General features: G+C 36.4%; 1 protein-coding gene across 3 annotated transcripts in view; it reads left to right on the forward strand.

The window, feature by feature from the left end:
• LAMA2 (laminin subunit alpha 2) overlaps positions 1 to 24,726 on the forward strand; it is a 348,381-nt gene that overhangs the window by 104,417 nt on the left and 219,238 nt on the right. For all 3 annotated transcript variants that reach the window (XM_042017501.1, XM_042017503.1, XM_042017502.1), the window contains exons 5-8: positions 17,228 to 17,407; positions 19,491 to 19,580; positions 21,741 to 21,858; positions 23,545 to 23,723. In XM_042017501.1, the coding sequence (XP_041873435.1) occupies positions 17,228 to 17,407; positions 19,491 to 19,580; positions 21,741 to 21,858; positions 23,545 to 23,723 (567 nt within the window). The remainder of the gene's footprint in view (positions 1 to 17,227; positions 17,408 to 19,490; positions 19,581 to 21,740; positions 21,859 to 23,544; positions 23,724 to 24,726) is intronic.

A 24,726-nucleotide genomic window follows, 5' to 3' on the forward strand; every position in this document is an offset into this window, starting at 1 on the left:
GTTCACTTAATGAGTTACTCATTACCTTTTACTGAACTGATGTTTCTTGCTTTAATAGTAATGTTAGATTTTTTTTTACACTGATAAGACCTGTTTATGTAAGGATTAATAGGTGGTGGGATGAGTCTGGTATTTTCAGGTGAGTAAGAAAGCTAATTTCATTTTCTTCTTTACTTAAACACTGTATACGAATGGCATTTCTTTGTTTCTTTGTTTCCTCAGATGATCATTAGTTTGAGAACTAAAAGTTAGGGGGTTACCATAGTGATTTTTGCTTCACTTCCCTGAGCCTCTAATGTTTACATCCAGTTTGTACCTTCTTTATTGAAATATTTCTTCTTCTGCTAGACTGCAATTTGTTTCACAGCCTCTTTACCTTGATGACTAGGTGAATGTAAGGCTCTGAACATTAGCTTTCAATGTTGTAATTTTATCTTCTGTGAGATGCTGAAAGATTTTTCTTAGCAAATGCTTGTTTGAATTAGCACATGCAGTATTTGTATTTTGATACATGGGAATTTTTCCTCTTGCTTGCAGTTGTTTCAAAGCTGGACCGTCTGAAAACTTCAGGTGCAACAGATGATCTCTATAACGTTAAGAAAATGTGTATCTTTTCATAGAAAAGGGACACATAGTTTTGTAGGAAGTAAAATTGGAGGTTACATTTGGAAAAAGCTTTCTTCAAACATTCGTGGATTTAGAGTGTTTTGTATAGGCTAGGAGAAAATAAATATTTAGGTTAAAAAGAAATTGTTTTGTTTTTTCTTCAGTATCAAGTAATTCTTTGTGCAAGCAGATGTTGAAAGTCACATGCAATGAAGACAGTGGAAGAAAAGCTTAATTAATCTGATACGAAAGCACTTCCTTTTACTAAGAAGGCAAAAAGAACCTCCCCCCGATATTCTGGGAAACATTGAGTTTCTCTAAAATGAGGCTTTCTGAAAGTTTAAAAATGGGAAGGAAGGTGGTGAATTTAATTCCCACCTTTTAAAAGCTTACTTGGAATACCCAGTTGACTCCCTGGTCTTTCATCATATAGAGGTGTTCTGTCAAAGTTGGTTTAAAAAAAGTAGTAAAAAATAGTTATTGCTAGTGATGTGGAAGGTATGTAAACTTTCAAGAAAAAGAAATCCTTCTCTGTGGGCAGAATCTGTTGTCAGAAGATGCTGTCTCAAAGGATATTTCTGCAGCTGGTTAGAGTTTGGTTTATACAGTGACAGTGAAAAGGTGAAATGTCAGGATTCCTTGTATTCCTAATATTTCCTTGTACTGATTAAGAGAAATAATCTCTGATCAATCTGTGTGAGATGCCTTTCATACATTATTTTCAGTTGCTGAGAATGCTCTACCTTGACATTTAAATATAAAAAAATTGAAGGGTAGCCCTATATTTGAAGGAAAGTTATCTGATCGTAGAAATGAGAATGACACCTAATTGCAGGATACCAAGCAGACCAAATTTCCAAAATGTTTATCTAGATGCCTCATATCAAACTCAGTCCTTGGTGTTGCTTGATTCTTTTCAGCAAGGAGCATTTGTGAAGCAATCGGTGTGACCAGATGGTTGCTATAACGATATTGGTAATGACTATTGGTTTATTATTAAGGAGGTAATATAGTTGCATATCTGCTATGTTCCATTGCAAACTGCATGGTATTTCCATGTTCAAAAGTGAAAATTGGAGACTGAAAGACTATGGCAAGAGCTGTCTGTGCGAACAATGGAGTTGAGGTTCTCTCAGTCCTGCTGTTGTTTAAAAAGAAAATTCTTCCTGCCTTCTCTGTGACTAAGGCTGAAGCAGAGGACTTACAGGGAGGGGAGTTATGGTGGAATTAAGTAACCTGTCTCCATCCTATTCCACAGTGAGTCTTTCTATCACTGCTATTATAGTGGTGAGAATTATATTGCAATGAAGGTGATGCTTCAGTTCTGCTCCGCTAAATGCTTAATCTTGTTCCTTTCTTGTTATGGTAGCAATGTAAGTGTGAGGTCAAAATAAAATAAAACACTCTTTCTGTGGTAGTAAAGACTAGCCTTGTATGATCATGTTCATTAGTCTTTGTTTTCTTCAGTCAAGTGGAAGTTCAAAGTGTGTACTAACCATGTAAAGAAGAAAAATAAACAGAAACAAGTGCCTTGACAGTAATGTTTTTTTATTTTGTTCACTTGTTGCCATAGCACTTGAATGCTTGTATTATGCCCCTTTTAAAATGCATGCCTCAGGTCTCTTGGAACATCCTCCAGTGTCCCAGAACTTTGCTGAGCTTTCCTCAGACCAGTGATGCCATGAACACTGAACTGTATTATTTCCCAGTGTTTGCATGCTAGTTTTCTCCTCTTCATACCATAGTGCTTGTCCTGTTTGGTGCAGTCTCGGTGGTTTACGGAGAAGGAGGGGAAAAAAAAGAGACTTAGAAATGGACTCTGAAGTCTATTCTTCTCATAGCTAGATTTAGACCTTGAGAATTGCAGTGCTAAGAGGACAGAGAGTTTGAATTTTGTAAGTATTCAAAATTGAAATGTATTAAGTTGCAGACTGAAAATTTTATGTTGACTTTTTTTTCTTATTTATTAATGGTGGAGATGCTTCACATTTTCTAAAAAAAAATTGTGTGAGAGTTTGTGGATTACAGTATTGATGCTGCCTTTATGATTTCTATTTTTAGAGTGATCCTCTCAGCTCCTAACATGTATTCAGTATCTTGTCTTTATTGCAAAATAATTTTCTGAAGTCTGAACTCTTATTTCCCCTTTAGTAACAGTGGTAAGTTTCTTTCCAAATGCATAAGACATAAAAAAGGTATCAACAGTAAAAAGTAATGCCAGTAATACTTTTGTCCATGGCCTCAGCTGCAATCACCCTAGGCATTTCTCATGAGTATGCTAAATTTTCATATATTTGACTTGCATTCCTGTATACTGTAGTAGAGTGTTTGTGATTATGGCATATGTTGTCTTGTATCAGTATTTTGTTGCTATATTTTCATTGCCAAAAAAAAATGCACAATACAAAAAAAATAGGTAACAATCTATTATTAATGGATGAAACAGTTCGGAAATTTAAGTGGATTCTACTTCCAACCTCACAGTTTAGACAAAGACACATTAGGCGGAGACTAATGAATGCAGTCTGACTCAGAAGTTACAAAATAGGGGTGTGTGAAGAGCTTTTTTCAGCTTGACGTCTGAAGAGGGAGAATAACAATAATTTTAAGTAACTCAGATTTTTTTTCCAAACAGTGAAACGAAAATTTTTATTTTGATTGACATGAATTGTTCCATGTGATGCAAAATGAAAACATTTTCTTTGGTCATTTGACTTTTTTTTTCAATGCAAAGACAATGAAAACAAATGTCACAAAACTGTGAATGGAGGACGTGACAGTCTTTTGCCTAGGATGCAAAGAAAACTTCAGCAAGTAGAGATCTTACCAGATGCAATCCTTGCTTCCAAGATGTTCTGCTTCCCATGTTTTTAGCGTACTTTGAGTCAGGCTGTCTAGCCAGGTGGCACATCTTCATTTTCTAAGAAGTAATGAGTTAGGTTTTCTCTGGACTGAAATCCAAGTGTCCCATCAGTTTAGGATCTTTCTCATCCTGCTTTTCCATCTTATAATGCACAGTTAATTTTCTGTAGTGATTAGTAGTAGAGACAGATCGTAGATAAATGGTGCTTATTATTAAAGATCTTACCAGTGAAGTCAACGATAACCTTCAGATCAGGTCTTCCGTGAAGACTGTTAATCTCATTTTATTTAGTGTTGCACCACTTCAGAGGTTGAATAGTCCCTGCTTAACACTCTTGGATTTCTCATACTTTGTTCTTTGTGTTGATTTTGCTTTATATTTTCTTTGCTTTCCCTCCCACCCCCACCTTCTGGCTGCAGCAGCTTCAGGAAGACTCACGCTCAAGGCATGATTTTGGATACCCTTTTTGGTCTCAGTGAAATGATTGTGGTAACTTCTGCTTGTGAGTCTTCTTTTTCAACTGCTTTGAAAGGATGTAGCAACCTAAGTGTTACTTGTGTCCACCAAGAAGGGATGGAGTATTGATTTTCTTCAAGAATTTTGGCACTGAAGCTTTCAGCTGCTCCAAAATTTCCACTTAGAATAACTTTGAAAGAAAGAGTATACAAAAAGAAATAAAACAGATTAGAGGTTTGGACAAAGATTCGTGTCTAGTTCATTTTGCTGCTTTTGGGGTTTTGTCTTTTCTTTCTTTTTTTTTAAAATTTGGTTATTTGGCTTAGTACAACTAAACTTGAGAATCTAATCTGAGAAAAAAAAAGACCTTTAACAAATGACTGCCAAATAAATAGATACATTTTACATACTCTGTTTACACAATGGTATATTGCCTCACTAATATAAAGTTAACATTTCCTGTTTTTCTAATAGACATTGAAAGATATGTGAAAGGAAAAGACAAAGTAAACATTCAACATATGTGCTCAGTATCAAAGGAAAGTATTGAAAACACAGAACTTAATTTAAGACAGTTTTAAATTATTTTATTATGCATGGTGAAAATTATCTTTGCAATAATTTATTCAAAACTTCTACAACCAATTTTGCAAGTCGATATTTTCATAATTACATTATAGCAATATTCAGTGCTATTTTTTGCCTAAGAAAAGGGAAACTTAAGTAATATTTTCAAGTTGAGAGTTCATACTGAACTCGAGTTTCTGATATTTAATACTACAGAAAAAAAAAAGGATATAAAATATGTAATGTACTTCTAAATTATGCTGCAAAGATGAAACAACTGTGGAAAACTGTGTGTTAGTAGTATTGCAGTCTCCCATTATTGTGAAAACAAGAGACAGGATATCTACTGGTACATCCGTGTGGGCCAAGTTGGAATGAAAGTTTCTTTTGTGCAGTTAGACAGCCCACTTTTCTATCTTGGCACGTCTTCTCTCTCTGAGAAGAAACTCATGTTGTAATTTCTACCATTTCTTGGAAAAAAAAGAAAAACTTAGTAATCATATGAATCACAATACATAAAAAGTAATGAAGTTGCAATATGCAAAAAGCATACTATACAGAGCAGTCCTTCAGTTTGAAGTCAAATTGATTATTCACATTTTTCATTAGCATCCATCATTTATTGACCACAATGCTTACTGAAAAGAGATGTGTTACACGTCTTTATATAGATCTATGACAGATTTTCCAAATTGTGAAAGGAGGATTCATGCCTGTAAATGTAGGTCATAACTCAACATACTCTTCAAGTATTCCAAAGGAAAATGGTACACTTAAGTGTTGGTATTTACTTGAAATGACGCAAATTTTGCTGTTGGGTTTGGCAGTAGATTTCTGGACAGTAATAGATTTCATTCTGATGGCAAAAAAAGAGTAGTGGGTATTTTGTGTGGGTTTTTTGTCTTCTGTTTGATTAGAGGAACTGAAGATCTATTGTTTTGGGGGGTTTTTTTTCCTTTCTTTTCTTTTTTTTTTTTTTTTTTTTTAGTTCATTGTTACCATGGAAAATTACTGGGAGAAAGAATAGCTTAATTGTCAAAAAATGCTTATTTTTTTAAAGGAAGAATTTGTTAAAATCCGGGTGGACTATGTGAAGGAGTAACTTTAATCACTAAAATCTCATTGAAGCAGAGAGGTATGAATATATCAGCCTGAGGCCAAATGTAGGTATGCTTTCATGTCAGTGCAAAGGAATTGTATATACAAGAAAATAAAAACCAAACAGCATAGTTTACCTGGAATTTTCAGTTTAAATGGTAAATGTCACAGAAATTCAATAGAAGGAAAGTTAGTCAATTAAACACTGTGGACCAATGGACAAATTGCTCAAAATTCAACTTGTTCAAAAATCAAATTATTTGATTGAAGTCTGGAGTCAAGAACATTTGAATGAAGAAAGCACAAGACAAGAGACAAGCTGGGTAAGAGTACATATTGTCTCAGCAAACAAGTCTCTATCAGAGAAAATTGGTATATAATGCCTGAAGTAGAGTAGGAAAAGTTAGGGCTCCAGTACTACTTAATCAGGGTGGTGAGACTAAGTAAGGAGGCTGTGAAGCAAAAAATGAAGGCAAAAAAACTACTATAGTGAAAAAGTAAACTATTGTCACAAAGTAAACTAAAGTCACAAAGGCTGATTTTTAAATCCCCTTAAATGTTCTTTCAAGAAGCAGTTTAATGGTACAACTAAGAATATGGGATGCAACTCAAAATGTTGTGAGAAGAGTTCAAGGCAGGATGGCTCAAAATACTGTTATTTAAAGACTGTTCTATAAAACAGCAATAATATTCTCATTATTTAATGTTAAGTAAATTTTGGAAGTTAGTAAAAAAGATAAAGCAATCTCTGAGGGTGGAAGTATATTTTTATATGGCTTTTTTTTTAAATATGTAGGAGTTTATACATGCCATTTACAAAAAAAGAATAGATCTTAGAGTATCCAAAAAGGTAGCAGCATATAATGCCTGACTATTAAAAGACATTAAAAAGGGAAAGACATCATATAGAAGCAAGGAAAATAGGAATTTTGCAAATTAACGTAAAATTGTGGTAAGGCGAAAGAAGAAACAAGAACCAAACTGCTGCCCTTTCCTTCCAAAAAAATGACTGTGCTGGAGGCCTAAAAAGTCCTAAGAGAAGCGTTTTCAAGCAGATCAGAATTATAAAGCTAATAGACAAGTGAGATATAATAGGAGTGCCAAGGACAGCAAATCCATAGCAGATGAATTCTGTGGCTTGAGCTTCCTACGGAGGGGCGTAAAGAAGTAACTACAGTAGAGCTTTTCTTTGTTTTGGAAGTTGGGGATCTTCTGAAGGAAGAATAGATCCAAAAGAACAGTTAAAAGGCCTTGGCAGATTTGTTCCCCAGTTTTTATGGCTGATCACATTGTCATATGGTGGGGAATATCCCTGTGGTCAGTTGGGGTCAGCTGTCCCAGCTGTGTTCCTTCCTGACCCCTCAAGCACCCCCATGCTCTTCACCGAGGGAGGCAGGGTGAGAAGCTAAAAAGGCCTTGATGCTGTGCAAGCGCTGCTCAGCAGTAGCTGGAATATCTCGCTGTTATCAACACTGTTTTCATCACAGATCCAAAGCAAAGCCCCACACAAGATACTGTGAAGGAAATTAACTCTGTCCAGCCAAAATCAGCACACTACTTGACTATATAAGTCATTTTATATCACGTATTATAAATGAAATCTGAAAAATTCAGTCAAGAGTTTGACAAAACCCACGAAGTGTAGTTTTTGTAATTAAAGTAAGCACTACTATTTTTGTAACTTTGCAACAATTAATCATGATGGGAGCAAAGAACAAAAAGCACATTTCATGCACATAATTCTTTAATCTGTGTTTTACAGAAGATTTATGATGACATTTCTGGCCTGGCCTGTTCATTCTGTGCTACTTAGAAATGGATTTTTTCCCTCCCCTGACTTTTCTTCTAGTAGCTGCTGTAAAATATCTCCGAAGTCTGAACAGGTTAGGTTCATAGTTGGAGAGGTATCAAAGTTTGTCATATTCTACAACTGAATGTCCTATTTTTTCTTTCTTTATAAATCATTATAAATGGTTTTAAAGAAAATGAATGCTTACCATTCACAGGGATCCCATCTGGTTTTCAAAAGCATTTATCCGTTTATGTTCCCAATGACATGACACAGGTTTTGCTAGAACTTAGACTCCAACACTATACAGTAATTGTAATGGACTTTTCCACACATGGATTTCCATCACAAAAAAACCCCAAAAAATGTTGTTAAAATTGCTCCAGTCCAAAATTCTTCAGAGTTGTGGTTCAAAACAAGAATGTTGTATCAATGTAAAGCATATTACCACAGTTTATTTAATGATAACATTCAGGAGCAGATGTACTTGTTTACTGTTTGAACAGCTTAAATCCTCACATTCTCTCTCTTTTACATCAGCAGTTGTTTTTGGCAGCCGTTTGCAACTGCTTACAGCTGTTAAACGTTCCTGTGGATTTTCTTTCTACTGGTCACAATTCTGTACTGGCAGTAATTTGTCTGTAATTCCACGGTGGACTCCACAGTGCGTCTCATTCAGGAAGAAAAATATAGTGGGAAGTGCCATGAATTTTTAGGATAATCATACAATGAATAAGGGAAATCATAAAGTCTTGGTAGGAAAGCGGGGATGGGTGTTTGGGTGAGATTTTTTTACTATTGCTTGGTTTGGCATACTTAGAAGCCTTTTAGTTAAATCTGAGGATCAGAATGCTTTTTATTATAATGTCCAAGAACGCATAACTTTCCTTTTTTGTCATTTATTTGAAATTACTTGTCTCATTTATGATCATTGTCCAAAAAGAGGGGTACTACTTTGAAAAGTAGTAAAGAAAAAATATACTTTTCAGGTAATGTCATCTCACTCCAATAGCATAATTTGGATTTTAATGTTGTGCTTTTTGAGTAATTTTGAATGTGTTTAACAGACTACTGCATTTCATCCTTTAAGCAGAGAGGTGATTATGTTTAACTCAGTAATGCCTAGGTATTTCACCTCTTCTTGATCAGAACTCAGACTAACATAATTTTCATAACTGCTTTGCAGTAGAGTTGCCATTGGCATCAGCATAAAATACCTTTTCACTGTTTTAAGAGATGGAGTCTCACTTCTAAGTACACTCAGAAGAGCCAGTAGAGCACAAACTATCATGGTTGTGTTAAAGTACAGTATTCCAGGCCTTGCATCTTGTCTGAGTCCCTCATAGACTGTGGTGTGCATAATTGTTGCTGAAACTACAGCCTGGTGCAATGTTTCCACTTATGTAAGACAGTTACAAAAAGAAAATAAAAACTTGAAATTATGCAAATACATTTCAAGGTAATCAAATTTCTTATTATTCTGTGATTTACTAATAACTATTGCTCTGACAATGAGCAGTCTGTTTACAAGTATGCAAGATGATGTCTTTGACAAATTGTTTCTTGTCCAAAAATGACAAGCATGAGAATTACAGGAGCCATAAAAAAGCAGTGGCTTGAATAGGGAAGTGAAATTGGAAAGAGAAAAATGGCAAAAGCAAGTTAATCAAAACTGAAGAGATGAAGCCCTATTTAGCTTAAGCTGTAGGGTATAGTTGTCAATGACACAATAGTATTTGCTAAACAGTTTGTTAAACTGACATTTGCCTGTATTCTTAGGGGTAATGAATTAGTTGAGATACAATTTGACATGCATAGCCCTTGACATTTTAATGCAAGTTTAAGCATTGCATTTCAAGCAGCTCTTGTACTCATTAGTGAGGCACAGAAGTGAGTTGTGCTTTCACTTACTAAACCACTAATTTATTAAGATAGTGAGATGTTTATTAAAAACATAGCAAAATTTGCCAAATATACCATTTCTTATATGCAATTATTATAAATATGTATTTATGAAGAAAAATTGGATGCTGAGTTCTGGCATATGCTTCCATCTACTATTCTAGTTGTGAAATCAACTCTAATGATAGAGTAGGTCTTGCACTAAGAAAACTCACAGAAATTTTGTCTTGAGGGATTAAATCTAAGATACCAAGAGAATAATTAATCAGCAGTAATTTTCTGTCTACTGCAAATGAGCTATTTGCAACAGATAATTAAAGCCGCTATTGGATAGGAGAATTATAAGAGCTACTGAATCACCTGTTGAAAAATTTATTTTCAGCATTGTTCATCTTCATATCGATGTGCTTGCATAACTTGAGAATGTAAATCATGGAGTACTTTTCCCATTAGATCATTTTAAGGCTGACATTTTTGTCTTCTCCACTCCCAATTATGAAGTTTCAAGACCTTTTGTGCAGGACAGAAACTTTTCTTTCCTATATGCTGCTGTCTGAGATTAGATTTTAGTGAGGAACTGACCTTTCTTGACAATAGTTTAGGGTCAGACCACCACCTTACACAGAGCACCAAGGTTGAAGCCCACACTCTTGATATGATGTACAAAATAAACAACTGAGCACTTGCACAAAGTGAGTTCTTTACCACTACTAGCCAAAAATTATTGCAGGATGATGTTTCCACTCCAATTACACTAAGTAGCTTTCTCTTTTTATGAAAGAACTAAGTCTTCCGGTTTATCATGAGTGAAAAGCATACTGGTTAGTGATGATGTTTGCTGGAAAAGAAAGTGAGCATAAAAACTCTGTGCCACACAGCCACACAGCTGGGGTTTTTTATATCCTACAAACAGCTTGAGATTGATTGCACTCAAATTGCTTGGCAAAGTAGCGGGCTTCAAATACCAGAGCTCTAAGTAGAAAAATACACCACTTGGATTCATACATGGGTATTTTAAATTTGTATGAGAGCATGGTACATACTTAAAATTCTTAAAAACTTTGTTGAAGTGTGTTAATTTTAAGTGACTCAGCAGTTGATAATATACATTATTGCCAAGTGGCAGCATTTCTACTGTTGCATTAACAACAGAGGCAGTTAATATGATGCATGTTTGCATATCAGTTCATGCTAGAAACATGCACAGAAGGAGGGGCAGAAAGAGTGGTTTTAGGTGCTCAGCCATGGTGGTGAGGTGCAGTCTGGGCACAGTCCTCAGCACTGGCTGCCACGAGTGCCCCACTATAGCAGAGCCCTCAGCTCAGGCTGAGTTCCAGAGCCAGGAATCAGATTTTAACCTCTGAGACTGCAAGAACTGTCTGGGACCTTGCTGAAGTTGAAGGAGAGAGTGTCCTTGCATGCAGAATGGTTTCTTAGGCTATGTCTGTCATTTCTCAGTGGCAGAAACCCAATGAAATATGTTGTGAAATTCTAGTCATAGGTCTCGTGGTCACCTGGCTGGAGCACACTGCAAGCCCTTTCAGGTATTTTTGTTACAGAAGCTAGGATTGGATGGATCTGAGTGTTGCCCAGTATCCACACCCAGCAGCTGAGAAAGGTTACCTTGATAATTAATACCAGCCTTTAAAGGGTGTTGGAAAAAGGTGACTCTGTAGGCATGACAGAAACAAGAAGCTGTTTAGGAATGACTGAGTGGCTTATAGAGGAGAGGCACTATAGATTTAATGCTATAAGAAAATCAGCAGAAATAAAATGAGATCTCTGTGAACTAAAATTCAGCACCTAAACTGGGACAGCATAGCTTTAATGTTGTATCAGCAACTGCCCAGAGGTGTGAAACTGAGCTCTTCTTGCTGAATGAAGGCTAAGAATATAATATCAACCTTCTACAACCCTTTGGCAGACTCTCTATGTGTCACAATGAAGTGTAGTGCAAGAGAGTATTTCTTAAAAACCTGAATGTTCTCGGTGCAGCTAGTAATAGAACCCATGGTTTAGTCGAAAACAGAGCACAGATCCTGGTCTGAATAATCGCCTGTTGAATAATCATGTAATTACACACACATGAATGCTACATTTTAGAATGGTTCCAGAAATTGTACACCATGTTTAAAACATAAACAAAGGAAAGATAATAGATATTAAAATTACTGGTGTTATTTGTGAATGGGCATCATATCTTTTCCTGCAAATGAGGCAAAGAGGTAAGAAAATAAGCTCCAGCAAATGAAATGTTAAACTGCAATAAAGATGTGAAAAAGATTCTGAGTGACTGAATTGAAATAAACCTTTTTTCAGACACATCAGATGCAGGAAGTCTGCCAGAGAATTGGTGGGCTGAGAGATGATCAAAGAGTGTTCAAGAAAGATAAGGTCATTGCTGAAAAACTAAATTAATGATTTGAATCAGTATTTTCTATAGAGACTGTCAGGAGAGTTTCTGCACTAGAAACATTATTTACAGGAGAGGAGTTGGAGAAAGAGTTGCAAACTAGGTTGTTAACTGAAGAGGTGCAGAAAAAAATTATAAATTGAATAGCGAAAAGGAACTCAAGGCTAAAATAGGTGAATTATAACAGTTACTATTTAACTCCTCACTGTCAGATATTCTCAGTAACTGAGGAGTGTGGAGTGTCGAATGAAGCACTATTTTTTTAGTAATATTCCTTAGGCATCCCAGGAAACTACAGATCTGGAAGCCTGATACCTGTGCAAAGCTAATTAGTAGTAAAGAAATGGAATGAAGGATAGAGCTGGTAGAAAGATACATTTCTTTGTTCCAATTTCAGAACTGGAAGTATTAAGTGAGTTTAGTATGAGGCAGGTCTAAAACAAGCAAAGGAAGGATCTCTTTCCCTACAACATGAATGAGATGAGAAAATCCTAATTAAGTGATGGTGAAGATACTGAAAGGTGGCTTGGATTTAAGGCGAGACTGAGTTCATGGAAATCATTTGAGGCTTACCAGATTTATAGAAACTACCTATGGCTCAGGAAATTCCTTAGGAAGTGTTGTGTATGCTTGTTTTCATCTTACTGTTAACATGCTGGTTTGAATGCTGTGTGGGGCAGACCGCCAAGCTAGATAGGTCTTTTGGTTCTGACATGGTCCAGAGATTCTAATGTGCTTGAGATGTCCTTCGAATATATTTGGTAGTGTCCCTGTTGTTCAGCATTCTTGCAGACAATCTAAAAAATCAGAAAACTATGTAATAGCAGCGTTTGTTGGTAATGCGAAATTTAAGATAATTTTTTCTATTAGCAGCTTATGATACTACATGAAAAATACTTTATGGAAATGAGTGTTGCTAAAAGCAAAGTAATACATGTAAGAAGAAAAAAGAATTATGCATGAATGCTGATGGGCTAGTCTTAGACTAAATTCTCTTCATAGTAGAGAGCTTGTAACATTCTCTACAGTTCTCAGATAAGAAAAAAGTTGATCTATCTTCATGCTGAATTTTAAAAATTAAAAGATGTTGACTGCTTCCAATTTTTTGAAAAGAAAAAATTAGAATACTGTCAATTAAATAATGATGAGTTCCAGGTTTTAAAGGAAAAAGAAAACAAACAACAACCCCACCAGAGCCAGTTATGTTTGTTATTTTTTCTTTTGTTAAGAAGCAAATTTCCTCACATTGGGACAAGTAAGTGTATGTAGTGATGAAAAACAACATTTGAAAAAGGGAGTAGAGCTTTAATACAGAAAAGGGCAGACATTACATGCTATGACTCAGATTCACGCTGTAACTCAGGAAGCCATTAGACTGATTAGTCAGAGGAAGTGGTCATATTGTACTAGAGGGATCAGTCTCTAAGTGCACTGTTTCTTACAGAACCATTCCTTCATTACCGTTCTCTTCTGGCCTCTGTTGGAGATTCCTAAAGATTCCATTTGCTTGAATATAGTCCAAGTTTTTCTGTAGTTGAAATCCAAATATCTTTCATTTAGAATCCAAAATTATGATAATTGCTTCAGTCTTGGAAATGGTAAATAAAAGTTGTCCATAAAACCTGAACAAAATTTGACATTGTTCCCTCATGGGGACTTGGATTATCCAAATTGTAGCAGCCCAGTGGGCGGATTAAAGTGTTAATATTTTCCTGGAAGACTCAGCTTTGGATCATTTCTCTGCTGTAGAGCTGTGGAGTGGCTCATAATGCAGTGTGTGCACAGCTATTGCAGGCCATCAGCGCTGTAGCTGCCTCTGTGCAACTGAGGCTGATCTTTACAGGAGCTATACACGAAGTACCGTGATGATCTTATATGGCACAGGGGTAGATGCATAGTGACGATTGTGTTCACTGGGACAGTTTTCAAATCCGATTCAAAAATATTTGGAGGGTAGGGGCCATGCTAGTCTATTGACTGAAAATTCTCTGCCCTGGGAGCAGTGTCTTACGAACAGGTGCGAGATAGTGGAGGGAGATGAAAAGATTAAGTGTGCTCTGGAAAAACTCAGTGATGTCTCATTGAGAGAGTCGTATTGAAAATTTTTAAAATCTAATCCTATTTAAACTTCTTTAAGAGTCTTACTGTTTTTTCCTAATTAATGACAGATGTTCCTAAAGTATTCTTAATTTCTTCCTTACTCTCTTTTCAGGGAGTAGGAACAACTTGGTTGGACAGTTTTCAAGTTAATGCCTAGTGTTTCCAGGAAGAAATGAATGGTTTCATCACAGATGTTTGTAGGAGGAGAAATAATTTAGAGTAATTAATTTTGCTGGTGTAAAATTTTCGCTTCAGATTCATTTTGATAAAACTACCTAGTTTTGAATTTTTTAGTCTCAGTGTCATTTTGGTGCACATACTTGAGCAGGTGCAGTGTTTCATGTGGGACATAGCTGCATTTCCGTAACTATGTGGACTTAATTGTTTGTTGTTTTAAAATGAAATTGTGAAACATTTAAAGAGAAAGCTTAAAAATAGTGTAGATGAAAGTCATCATCTCTACTAGATTAGCCTTGCCAAATAGATGAACTGCTGGCAGATAGATCCTTCCAAAAATAGGGTCTATTCTAAAATGAATGCCTCTTGGTTTATTTTGTTAATTTACACTTTAGTTGTAAAACCACCATTCCAAGGAGGTGGTTTTCTCCTCCATCAGTGTCTGAAGACTAAACGTGTTGTTTTTAAAATAATCAAAAGGTATTACTGCTGTTTGCCAGCTGTGTCATTTGCAGTCAAGCTGTGTCTGTGATTAATATTTTTAACTCTCTGTGGGCACTTGCTTCTTTTGATACATGGGATTTCACCTGCATCTTTCTCCCCTCACCCCCAAAATGTTTATTTTTGTCTTTTTGAAGAGATAGTCAGATTGGCATGCTGCTTATTGCCACGGTGCTGTTGTTCCATCAGATTGAGCAAGGCACTAATTTAGATTTATTTCTTCTTTACCTCTGGAATATCAAAGTTCAGTGTTTAGTATTCTATTTCTTTAAACCATAACCCATCTATGCTTGCTGGCTGTATTAAAGAAAACTCTTGGATCCTGTTTTAAAGGAAGGCAGTATTGGTGTGAAAAAATACTCAGAAGAAATATGCTTCCTTGCTCACAAGTAAATATTATGCAAAAAAGTCTTTGGGCATGTGTTTTTACTAAAATTCTCCTTCTTTTGGAAAGATCTGTCAATTTCCACTTGACTTATTGCCACTATCTTCAGGTTTCTTTTGAAGTTTACTCTCCACACATGTTCTCTCTCTTTTCACCAGGGACTTGAGCAGTTCTGTGGTCATGTGCTTTTGTCCTATTTGTAGCCAGACGTTTCTCATTCAGGACCTCCTCCTCCCTTCCTCTGGGGTTTTTATTATAATCTTTTGTTTGCACCATGTCTTTCTTATAGCATTTTATTCTATTTGTTTCCAGTCAACCGTGTCCTTTAGTTATTTGTAGTCAGGAGCAGAATTCAGTCAGAGCTCAGTGACTGTATTGTTATGATCTGAAGAGGAGGTAGCGATATCACCTGTTCCTGGAGATTACATGGCAGAAACCTAGTGATGCTGATTCATACATAGGCAAAATATGTTTGATGGCTGCTCCTGGTGGAGTGGTTCCCAGTGAGTTGGTGTACCTGTAGATACGGTGGAGCAGAATGCTGAACATGATGGGGTTTAGGGTTTCTCTCTTGGTAGTAAAAATCACAGTATCACAGAACAGTTAGGGTTGGAAGGGACCTCTGAAGATCATCTAGTCCAACCCCCCTGCCAAAGCACAGTCACCTAGAGCAGGTTACACAGGAATGCATCCAGGTGGGTTTTAAATGTCTCCAGAGAGGGAGATTCCATGACCTCCCTAAGCAGCCTGTTACAATGCTTGGCCACTGTCAATGTAAAGAAGTTCTTCCTCAATACTGAAGTGAAACTTCTTGTGTTTAGAGACGTAGCTCCTCATCCTGTTGCTGGGCACCACTGAAAAGAGTCTGGCACCATCCTCTTGACACACACCTTTGAGATAAGTAAGTGAGTTGATAGTATCACACAGCCAGTGGAAGACAGCAGTTGTTCAGTAAATCTATCCAGCCCCTCCGAAAACTCCAGGAAACAAGAACTACTGCTTTCCTGGAGGCAGTAGATGTACAGTCTCTTTCCTCAGTGTGAGGCAGCCACTGCTGAGGGAGTGCCAGCTGGTGTTTGGAGTGCAGCTGTTTGCCTAAAACAGCAGTGATAGGACCATGTTCAATGACAGAAAATGGCTGTGTGGCCTGGCCTCTCACTCAGAGCACTGAGGTATGAGGCAACACATGTTCATTGCAAAGAATAAATAATTCTCTTATTTGTTCCAATGTTCTGCACATTTGGCTTAGCATCTGAACATTCTTCCAGTGTACCAGCCTGTGAGAAAAATGCCCCAATTAAAATTTAACACTTGAGAATACAGAAAAATTAATGGTTTCTTTCCTCTCTCCGTCTAGGTGCTCATTAAAGTATTTTGCTATACTTTTTGTAGGCCTTTTCCAAGAACGGTTCTGTAGCAGCCTGTCTGCTGTATTTAGTTGATTCAGAGCTAATGTGTGCCATGATCAGCTACAAAGACAGGAGGGGAAGAAGATCTCTTATTTTTGTTGCCTTGCCTTTAATGCTGCAGTTGGGGTCGGAGAGTCTCTTTATGAAGGAGCCACAGAGCTTACCTAGAAGATTTCTAGACTTTAGGATAGAGCAGGCAGAGAAAGGGGGAGTTAATCTTTACAAAAACCACGGTGTAGGCAGAGAGTGGTAGTATCTTTGGAAAAACAAATGCTGAACAAAGTTCTCAGAAGTGATAAAGACTTTCCTTGGGGACCAGCTGAAAAACAGTTGCAACCCAGGAAATTGTTTTACCTTGCTGAGAACAAGATTCAAAGGAGAAGATGGAAGATGTGTTGGGTAAACAGAAAGTGGGAAAGGAGAGGTGTTTATGAATGCTGATTTTTGTCTCATGTAGTTGTTGTAGTTTTCAGTATTTCAAAAGTTACCTTATCCTGGCTTTCAAGTAAACCTAGTTCAAAAGCCTTTTGATGATGATCGCTCTAAGAGGTGCAAACTGACCCCTTCTGAATTCTGAATCCCACTCCAAGTATACATTTCCTTAAAATTTCTGAGCCCATTTGGCTGTATGATTACTTTACCTATTTTTAGACTAGGAGAGGAGAAATGAATTGCCTGCAGCATGGACACTGTTTTAGGGCCTGGGTACACATGTGCAGTTTGTGCTGCAGTCTTTTTGTAGCTGATGACCTTCCTTTGCTCAAAATGTTTTTATTATAAAGACTCTTCATAGGTGAGGGCTGTGGACACATGGTATATTTAGGGGGCAAACTGCTTTCTAAGGAAAGAAGGTATTCTGCATGTACAAATGCATTCACACAGTGCCCGTAATGATATTTATTGCCCTAATCATGACAACATTGATGTAATGTAATTCCTTCCTGCTTTAATAACTCTTCAGATTCACACTTCTCTAATTAATGGACGACCTAGTGCTGATGATCCGTCACGTGAATTACTGGAGTTCACCTCTGCTCGCTTTATTCGCCTGAGATTCCAGAGGATACGGACACTAAATGCTGATTTAATGATGTTTGCACATAAAGATCCAGCTGAAATTGATCCCATTGTTACAAGGAGGGTAAGTTCTGGCAAGACAGTAAAAAGGCATGTGTAGAAGTTCTCTTATACTTGTAAGTGCTGTACCTGCCTTTGTTTGCCATAGGAAATTTTGAGAGATGATGATTACCTGTTGTTATCTTTTAAAATCCTGGTGTTGGAGAATTCCCTGTTCACTCTATTTTGTTATCTTCTCTAGAGCAGAATGAACAAATTTACCTTTTCTGCTTAATGGTGTTACTAAAAAGACACAGCTCCTTTGGCTGCAAACATTTGGATATAGGTATTTGGCAAGTGTTTGCTGTTAGTGTCTCTTGTCTCTTCTGCTACTTAGTCCTTTGCTACCTTTGACATGCCTTGAGTAGAATTTCTAATTGTACTATAAGTAGTTGTAGGGCCTGAATGCAACACTTTTAGCATTTTGATGTGATTGAGGGTAGCAGCAAACATTTTGCATTTTGCTTTCGCTTAAAAGAATGGATATAGCATTTAAACTTGCACCATACTCTGGTCTTCTCCACTGTGCCTTGGATGTGCACACCCCTGTCTGTTCTTTCTGCAGTCTTTACTTCCTCTCTAAGCCATATCTCCCTGTTGTCCTGCTGATCAAATGTCATATATTATTCTTGTTTTCCTCTGTTTTTTCTACTAAGCATTCTCAAAAACTGGTTTGAGGGATATATAATTTTCCACTTTCATTTTTTTTTTTATTTCTGCTTACTTCCTCTTCCTGTTGGTCATCATATTTTGGTTTTGGAAAGTTTAGATTACCACTATAATAAGTCCTGTTACGAAGGGCAACGTATTGTTATTCTTAACTTTAGTTAATATCATTTATCAGCGGTGAATGAGCACTAAGAAAATTTGCTTCTTCCGTTCCCCATTTCTGGTTTCCATTTCCTTGTCTAAATAGAGTGCTGGCTGTTTCTGAAAGTTTGGAACAAGCCATTTTGTTTCAAATTGCAAACCCGGAAACCCTTCCAGTTGTGTGCAGTTATTGCAACCTCACTAATCATTAATACTGTGTGTTTATGTAAAAGTGGACATTTAATAATCTGATTCTAAGCAAATAGAAATAAAGTTGAATTCACACTTGAAAAATCACGGTATACTCATGCAAACTGAGTGCAGGATGAGACACTGATTTCTCAAGCCACCAAAGAACAGTAACTTTGGTGTGGCATCTCTCCATGAGGCTGTCCTCAAAATATCAAGGAGCCACTGAAACTTGCCACCCTTGTCAGGAAACAAAGGGTAGCCACAAATAATACATTTTCTTTGTGTTGAAATGTTAACTAGGAGTGATAAAAGTTCTCATTTTGTTTGATATATTTATTCATGATCTGATAAAGATGTTGAACATTGTAATAGCAAAATTTGCAAATAGCATATATTTTGTTTGATTAGCCAGCTGTGAGCATGTTGCAGGACCCTTGCTGAAACGGAAGACAATGGATGAGATTCACTTTTCACAGATATAATATAAGATTATTAATATCTTTCTATCCCTCTTTCTGCTTAGGCCTCTTAATCCTCGCCAAAGAAAAAAGAGAAATGATCAAATGGCAGAAAAACAGGCCAAAAGTACTTAATCTCAGTAATAAAGACTATTCCATGATCATTCAAAAGACCAGTAGTGAAAAACAGTTCTTCTTTCCACAGTTCAGTGAATGCCCAAGTTAGACCCAGCTAAGGTGAACAAAGGTGTTTCATAGGTTTTTTCCTAGCTTTTCTTCTCTTCCCGTCATCATGCCTTTTTCTTTTCATATTTTCTGAAGAGAATAAATTCTATAGCATTTGACTTTTCATTATCCAGTGTGCATATAGCCTTTTCCTATTCTCATGTTTTTGTAATCTGTGTATAAATTGACATGGCTTTTGTGACTTCAAACAAATGGAACTGTGCCAGTTTACACCCTTTCTTTCACTCAGCCTGAATCTGTTGATCAAGACACGGCTTGGATTACACTGTCTGCTATATTTGTAATAGATCAAAAAAGAAATAAAACAGGACCTGACAGTTTTGTCTCAAGAAATGAATTCTGCAGTTTGGCACCTGCATTTTAGAATCCACTTAGCAATTCAATTTCTGTTTTGTCTTACAGTATTACTATTCTATAAAAGACATCTCTGTTGGAGGCATGTGTATATGTTCAGGCCATGCAAAGGCTTGTCCACTGGATCCAGCGACCAATGTATGTATTTTTTTTTTAAATGTTCCTAATTTATAGGGTGGAACATGAGAAAAAAAAAATCCCTGATATTGATATTCTTCAGAGTTCTGTGAATTTATGTCTGTTCTTCACCTACAGGAACAGTCAGAAGTAGTGCCAGGATGAAACAGTGCTAGCAACCAGAATAATAAACATTCATACAGTGTCAGCAGAGGCTTTCCTGAAATGAAAGAATGGGTTTCAGATAATTCGTATTGGGAGTTTCCTAGGAAAAACAGAAATCTGGGTTACATTATGTAGCTGTAGAAATGAACACTAACAGTCAGTCTTTCTTTTCCTTCTTGATATTAATCAAGATGTTTCCTAAATGATTGTCAAATATTTAATTGATACTTGCAAACAAATGATGGCTCTAGAATGGTGCATTGACTATGCAGGGAGTACTAATTGAACGATCAGTTAAGCTAATCTAGAAAATCATGAGCTATTTATAATATCTTCCAACTTGTAACTCTTTTTTTGTACATAACCAATACAATAAAAACATAACAAATATAATGGATATAGAAATATAATTTGTTACTTATTGCCCAACTCCATGCACCCATTATTACTAATACTGAATTTCCCATCTATTAATATTACATGCCACAGTGTGGGGTCTCTTCATGTACTATTCACTCAAGTAGGAGCTTTATAGGATTTAACTGAAAATCTTGTTTGTATGTGACATTAAGCCATTATGTAGGAAATCATTTAAAGAAATGATGAAATCTTATAGAGAATACATTTAGAGTCCTACGCAATTTCTATGGATCCTTGTAAAAACGGAGCAAACTCCTTGGTTTAACCCTTCTGAGAATTTTCTGTAACAATACGTACAGCAAGTGTTGAACTATTGTTTCAGATGCCCTTAGTGATCAAACTGCAGCCTTGTCTCGGTGCCATCTGTATCGGGCCTGCCTCAGAAAATAAGTGCTACTACTGCAATTAATACATACTTCAGATGATTTGGCTACTAGCTAAAATAAAGCCATTTTGACAACGGTGATGTCCTGTTTTGCAGGATGTCAAATATATATTCGTTGTCTGACCAATATAAAAAGTAGCATAAATGAAACAGCTCAAGCCAGAAGAGATTTGGAGGTCTAGCTCTCCAGGGATGTTCTTTAGACTGAGCCATGCCAAAATAGGCTTATAAACATTATGACTACACTTGTTAGCAGAAGGAATCTTTCCCTTAGCATTACAAGGAATAAACTTGCTAGAATTTACTGCCATGCTTTTCTGAAACAGTCCTTAACTTAGCATTGTTTTGCAAGATTTATGCTTTGTCCTGTGAGCCGTGGAGTTTCTCTGGCTTGCTGGTTTGACCTCGTATGGCCTCTCAAGGACCACAGAGAATCCCCTTTACTAAATAACTACCAGGAAGGCAATTTTTACTTCTCATTTCTCCAAACCGTGGGGTTTTTTACCTTTTTCAAGCTGCTTCTGTGGCTCAGGGAGTTTGGGTGTTCCTTACAGCAATATTTTCATGCTGGGACTCAGGTGGCCTTGTGGGGAACTGTAAAGTGACTGAAAGGCTGGACTTGTGTTCAGCTATTGTTACTTTAAACGCTCCTGCTATCCCTCCCATAGAATTAGTTACACAGTTAGAGGGTTACATGATAAGTTGACTTATCCAGTCAAAAAAATGCCAAAGTATATAAAAAGGGAATTTGTATTGGATCAGCCAATAGAATTGATTTCATTCTGTAGCTGCAGAATTGCTGCATCTAAGGGAAGGGTGAAGAATGGCTCGCTCCATCTGAGATCAGATCAGTTTTCCCGTATCTGAGGGCTACCAGTACTTTGGCTTATTTGTTTTATTGAGGAACTTTCCCATCCTCCTTTCTTTATCCCGTTGGAATTAAATTCTCCTGTGTTCTTAGATTCTCCTCAGATTATCTGGCCAACCATCTTCCTTTGCTTTGTGGCTGTCTTCTTCAAATAGAGCTATAGAAGTTAAACATGCTTGGTGAATGCAGGATACATAAATGAATAAAAATTAATAAACAAAGGAATTACAGGGTAGAGCCATTCTTAATGTTTTCATAATTTGAACTGGAATGCATATTATGTACGTGGACAGATTCTTCAAATCATCACATTGTGTAAATATTTGTTTTTGTTTTAAATTAGAAATCCGTCTGTCAGTGTGAGCACAACACATGCGGAGAGACATGTGATCAATGTTGTCCTGGTTTCCATCAAAAGCCTTGGCATGCTGGCACTCTTCTGCATAAGCATGAATGTGAACGTAAGTTGAAAGCAGTACAAAAGAGAAAATTTATTGCAACAGCTACTGAAAACTGAAATTGGGTCCTACATGATTTTGCAGTTAATTTGGTTTCTAACCACACTTGTTTATGAATAACATTTGATGTGATGTTATTAATTTAATTAGATTGACTCAAAAGGCTTAGCAGAAAAATCACATGTAGAATTGTGGTTTTATTGAACTCAGAGTATTTTATTGTAACATGGTGATATTTGGGGAATACTATATGAAAAAAAAGTGTAGTTTTTATAATCATGATAGTTTTGTTTTTTTAAAATAACAGGGCTATATCCTGGTAAGTAAAAAAATCTTTTTACAGATTTTTCATGATATTAAACTTTAACAGCATGATTTTTGTATAAATGGCACTTTTATATGTCATAATGTTCATCCTTGCTGAAACAAAATATTTTTGTATGATCAAAATGCATGCTGAGTGTCTGATTTTTTAAAAAAGAAAATACAATGTATCTAGTTTTCCAACATGGAATGAAAACATAGCTTGAAATATCAACTTCCCACAGGGTGGGAATTTAATTTTCAGATTTATTGTAATAAGGGTAGTTATAACTGAACTTTAACATCTTACTTCCAAAGGTCACATACCACTTATATTCTGAATATAATAAAATCTAATGCTCCATTACACTAAGTGTTTATTCAGTTGTAGGATTTCAGCTATAATTTTACCATGAGTGATTAAAAATAAATAAAAAGGAACAGATGTGCCCATATTATAAGTAGCCATTGCTTACTTGTGTCCTGTAAACTTTGGTCACAGGCATCTTTGTTTTAGCTGGGGCTATGTCTGCACTGAGAATGCATTCTGGAATGAAATCAGGATACATTTAATTTTGTGTTTAATATTTAAGAGGTGCTTACACCCTGTTCAACTGTCAGTGAATTGTTGTATTGTCATGGTGGAAACAGTTCCCTGGGATCTGGTTCAGATGTAAGGAGAATGCCTCCCCACAATGTTTACAAGCTTTGAATTCCTTTTTATGATGAAATTAATGTTTTAATATCGCAGGGAAAGGGACAGTGAGCTACCTTGTTTTCAGTGCAACAGATTATTAGATTATCTTTCCTGTATTTGGACCTGAAGTCTAGAGTTCAGATACAAATGTCAAAAGAAGATTTAAGATTGGGAATCCCTTTGTTCTGCCCCAGTTCTTATATGCATATGTGCAAGTCAGATGTTTTTAGGATGTCTTTCAGCTTCTATTTGAATTATTTTAACTTATTCATACCATTCTGCTGCTTTCCTTACAACTCCTCTTGTATTTTAGTTTAGATGACCCTCTCATGAACCATATGTGTATGCAACCGTCAAAAGGTTTCTCAGCTATCAATTTAAACAGAAAAGAAATCAAACAAACTAAAACAAACCAGGAACATCATAATTAGACTGTGTCTCTCAACTTCTGTATTCCCCAAGATAAAATATTGAGGAAAAAAATACAACATACAGAATTTCAGGCTGTGTTTGTAATGGGACCACATTGCCTTTCACAAATGAAGCAGTAAATTAATGTTTGGATGTGCTTTTGGTTACAATATACACAGGACCAAAGGTAAAATGTTGAATGACTCTTTTTAATACCTCAGTAACTGTGGGCCATCTCCAGTGGGAAAGTATTTGCTAATACTTCCTTTTTCTTTTAGCATGCAACTGTCATGGGAAGACTGAGGAGTGCTACTACGATCAGGATGTGGCAGACAGAAATCAGAGTTTGAATATCCATGGAGAGTACATTGGGGGAGGAGTGTGTGTGAATTGCTCGGGCTACACCAGTGGCATAAACTGCGAGACCTGCGCCGACGGCTACTTCAGGCCAAAAGGGGTAAACGCCTGCTCCCTCGTCCCTTCGCCGCAAAGCCCAGTGTTCAAACCATCACTGCAGCAGGGCAACAGCTTACGTTATTAAAAAGAGTTTGGAGTGCCATTTTGTGAAGGTTAACTTTTAAATCTGATGGTGCAGCAGCTGCTTTTCACAGCTGGAAAAGTATAAAAGTTAACGCTCACAGAAATAGGAAAGTGAATTGTGTTGATCTGAAGGCATGCACTTGAGGTCATGGCCCCCAGCTACTATTTCAATCTAATTTAAAGGAGGATGTGGTCCTGTAAACAGAACTTTTGCCTCAGTAATGAATTTCAAGTTTTGTTATCAAAGTTCAAAGAAATACTGCTATATTTGATATTGATCAAAGAGAGACTGTAATTTCTGTTTTTAAAATGCAATGTAGAATTAATAGCCACTGAAATTCTATAGTGTTTCATGAATGTCTTTAAATTTCAGTGCACTGGAAATTGTTTTTTGTATTTCATCATATAAGACTGTATTTTCATCTAAGTGGAAGCTGTCAAAAGTTGAATCTTATATTAGGTTGTACTGTCAATATGGGTCATTCCTGTGCTTTAGACAGCTACACTATTAGTGTGTGCTTGAATTGCTTATATTTCATCTGTATATTTTCATTTGGGTAAATAATGGCCCTTAGTCTGATTGGTGTTCAATCTTCAAACATAGAAAACATCAGCAAATAGCAGTAATTACGTTTTCCCTGATAGACTGGATTTAGCCTTAGAACTTAAGAAAAGGAGTACTGAGAACTGATTTCTTCAGCAGTAGGGCACTTGATTTTTCCCTCTGAATCAAGTTATCATCCAACTAAAAGGAATTTGATACATATATGTGTGTTGGTATAGCATGTTTATAGTATATGTATGTACCTAGTTCGTGCACAACTTCTAATTTATATTCCTAGTTTGATATTTGACCAAGGTTTGAGTTTGGTTGAGGTAACCTTTCAAGAACAAAAGGAAATTGTTCCATGGTTTAATAT

This window comes from Corvus kubaryi, unplaced genomic scaffold (assembly GCF_017639235.1).
Source record: "Corvus kubaryi isolate FWS band 111438036 unplaced genomic scaffold, C.kubaryi_AGA036_p1.0 split3-73, whole genome shotgun sequence".
Taxonomy (NCBI): domain Eukaryota; kingdom Metazoa; phylum Chordata; class Aves; order Passeriformes; family Corvidae; genus Corvus; species Corvus kubaryi.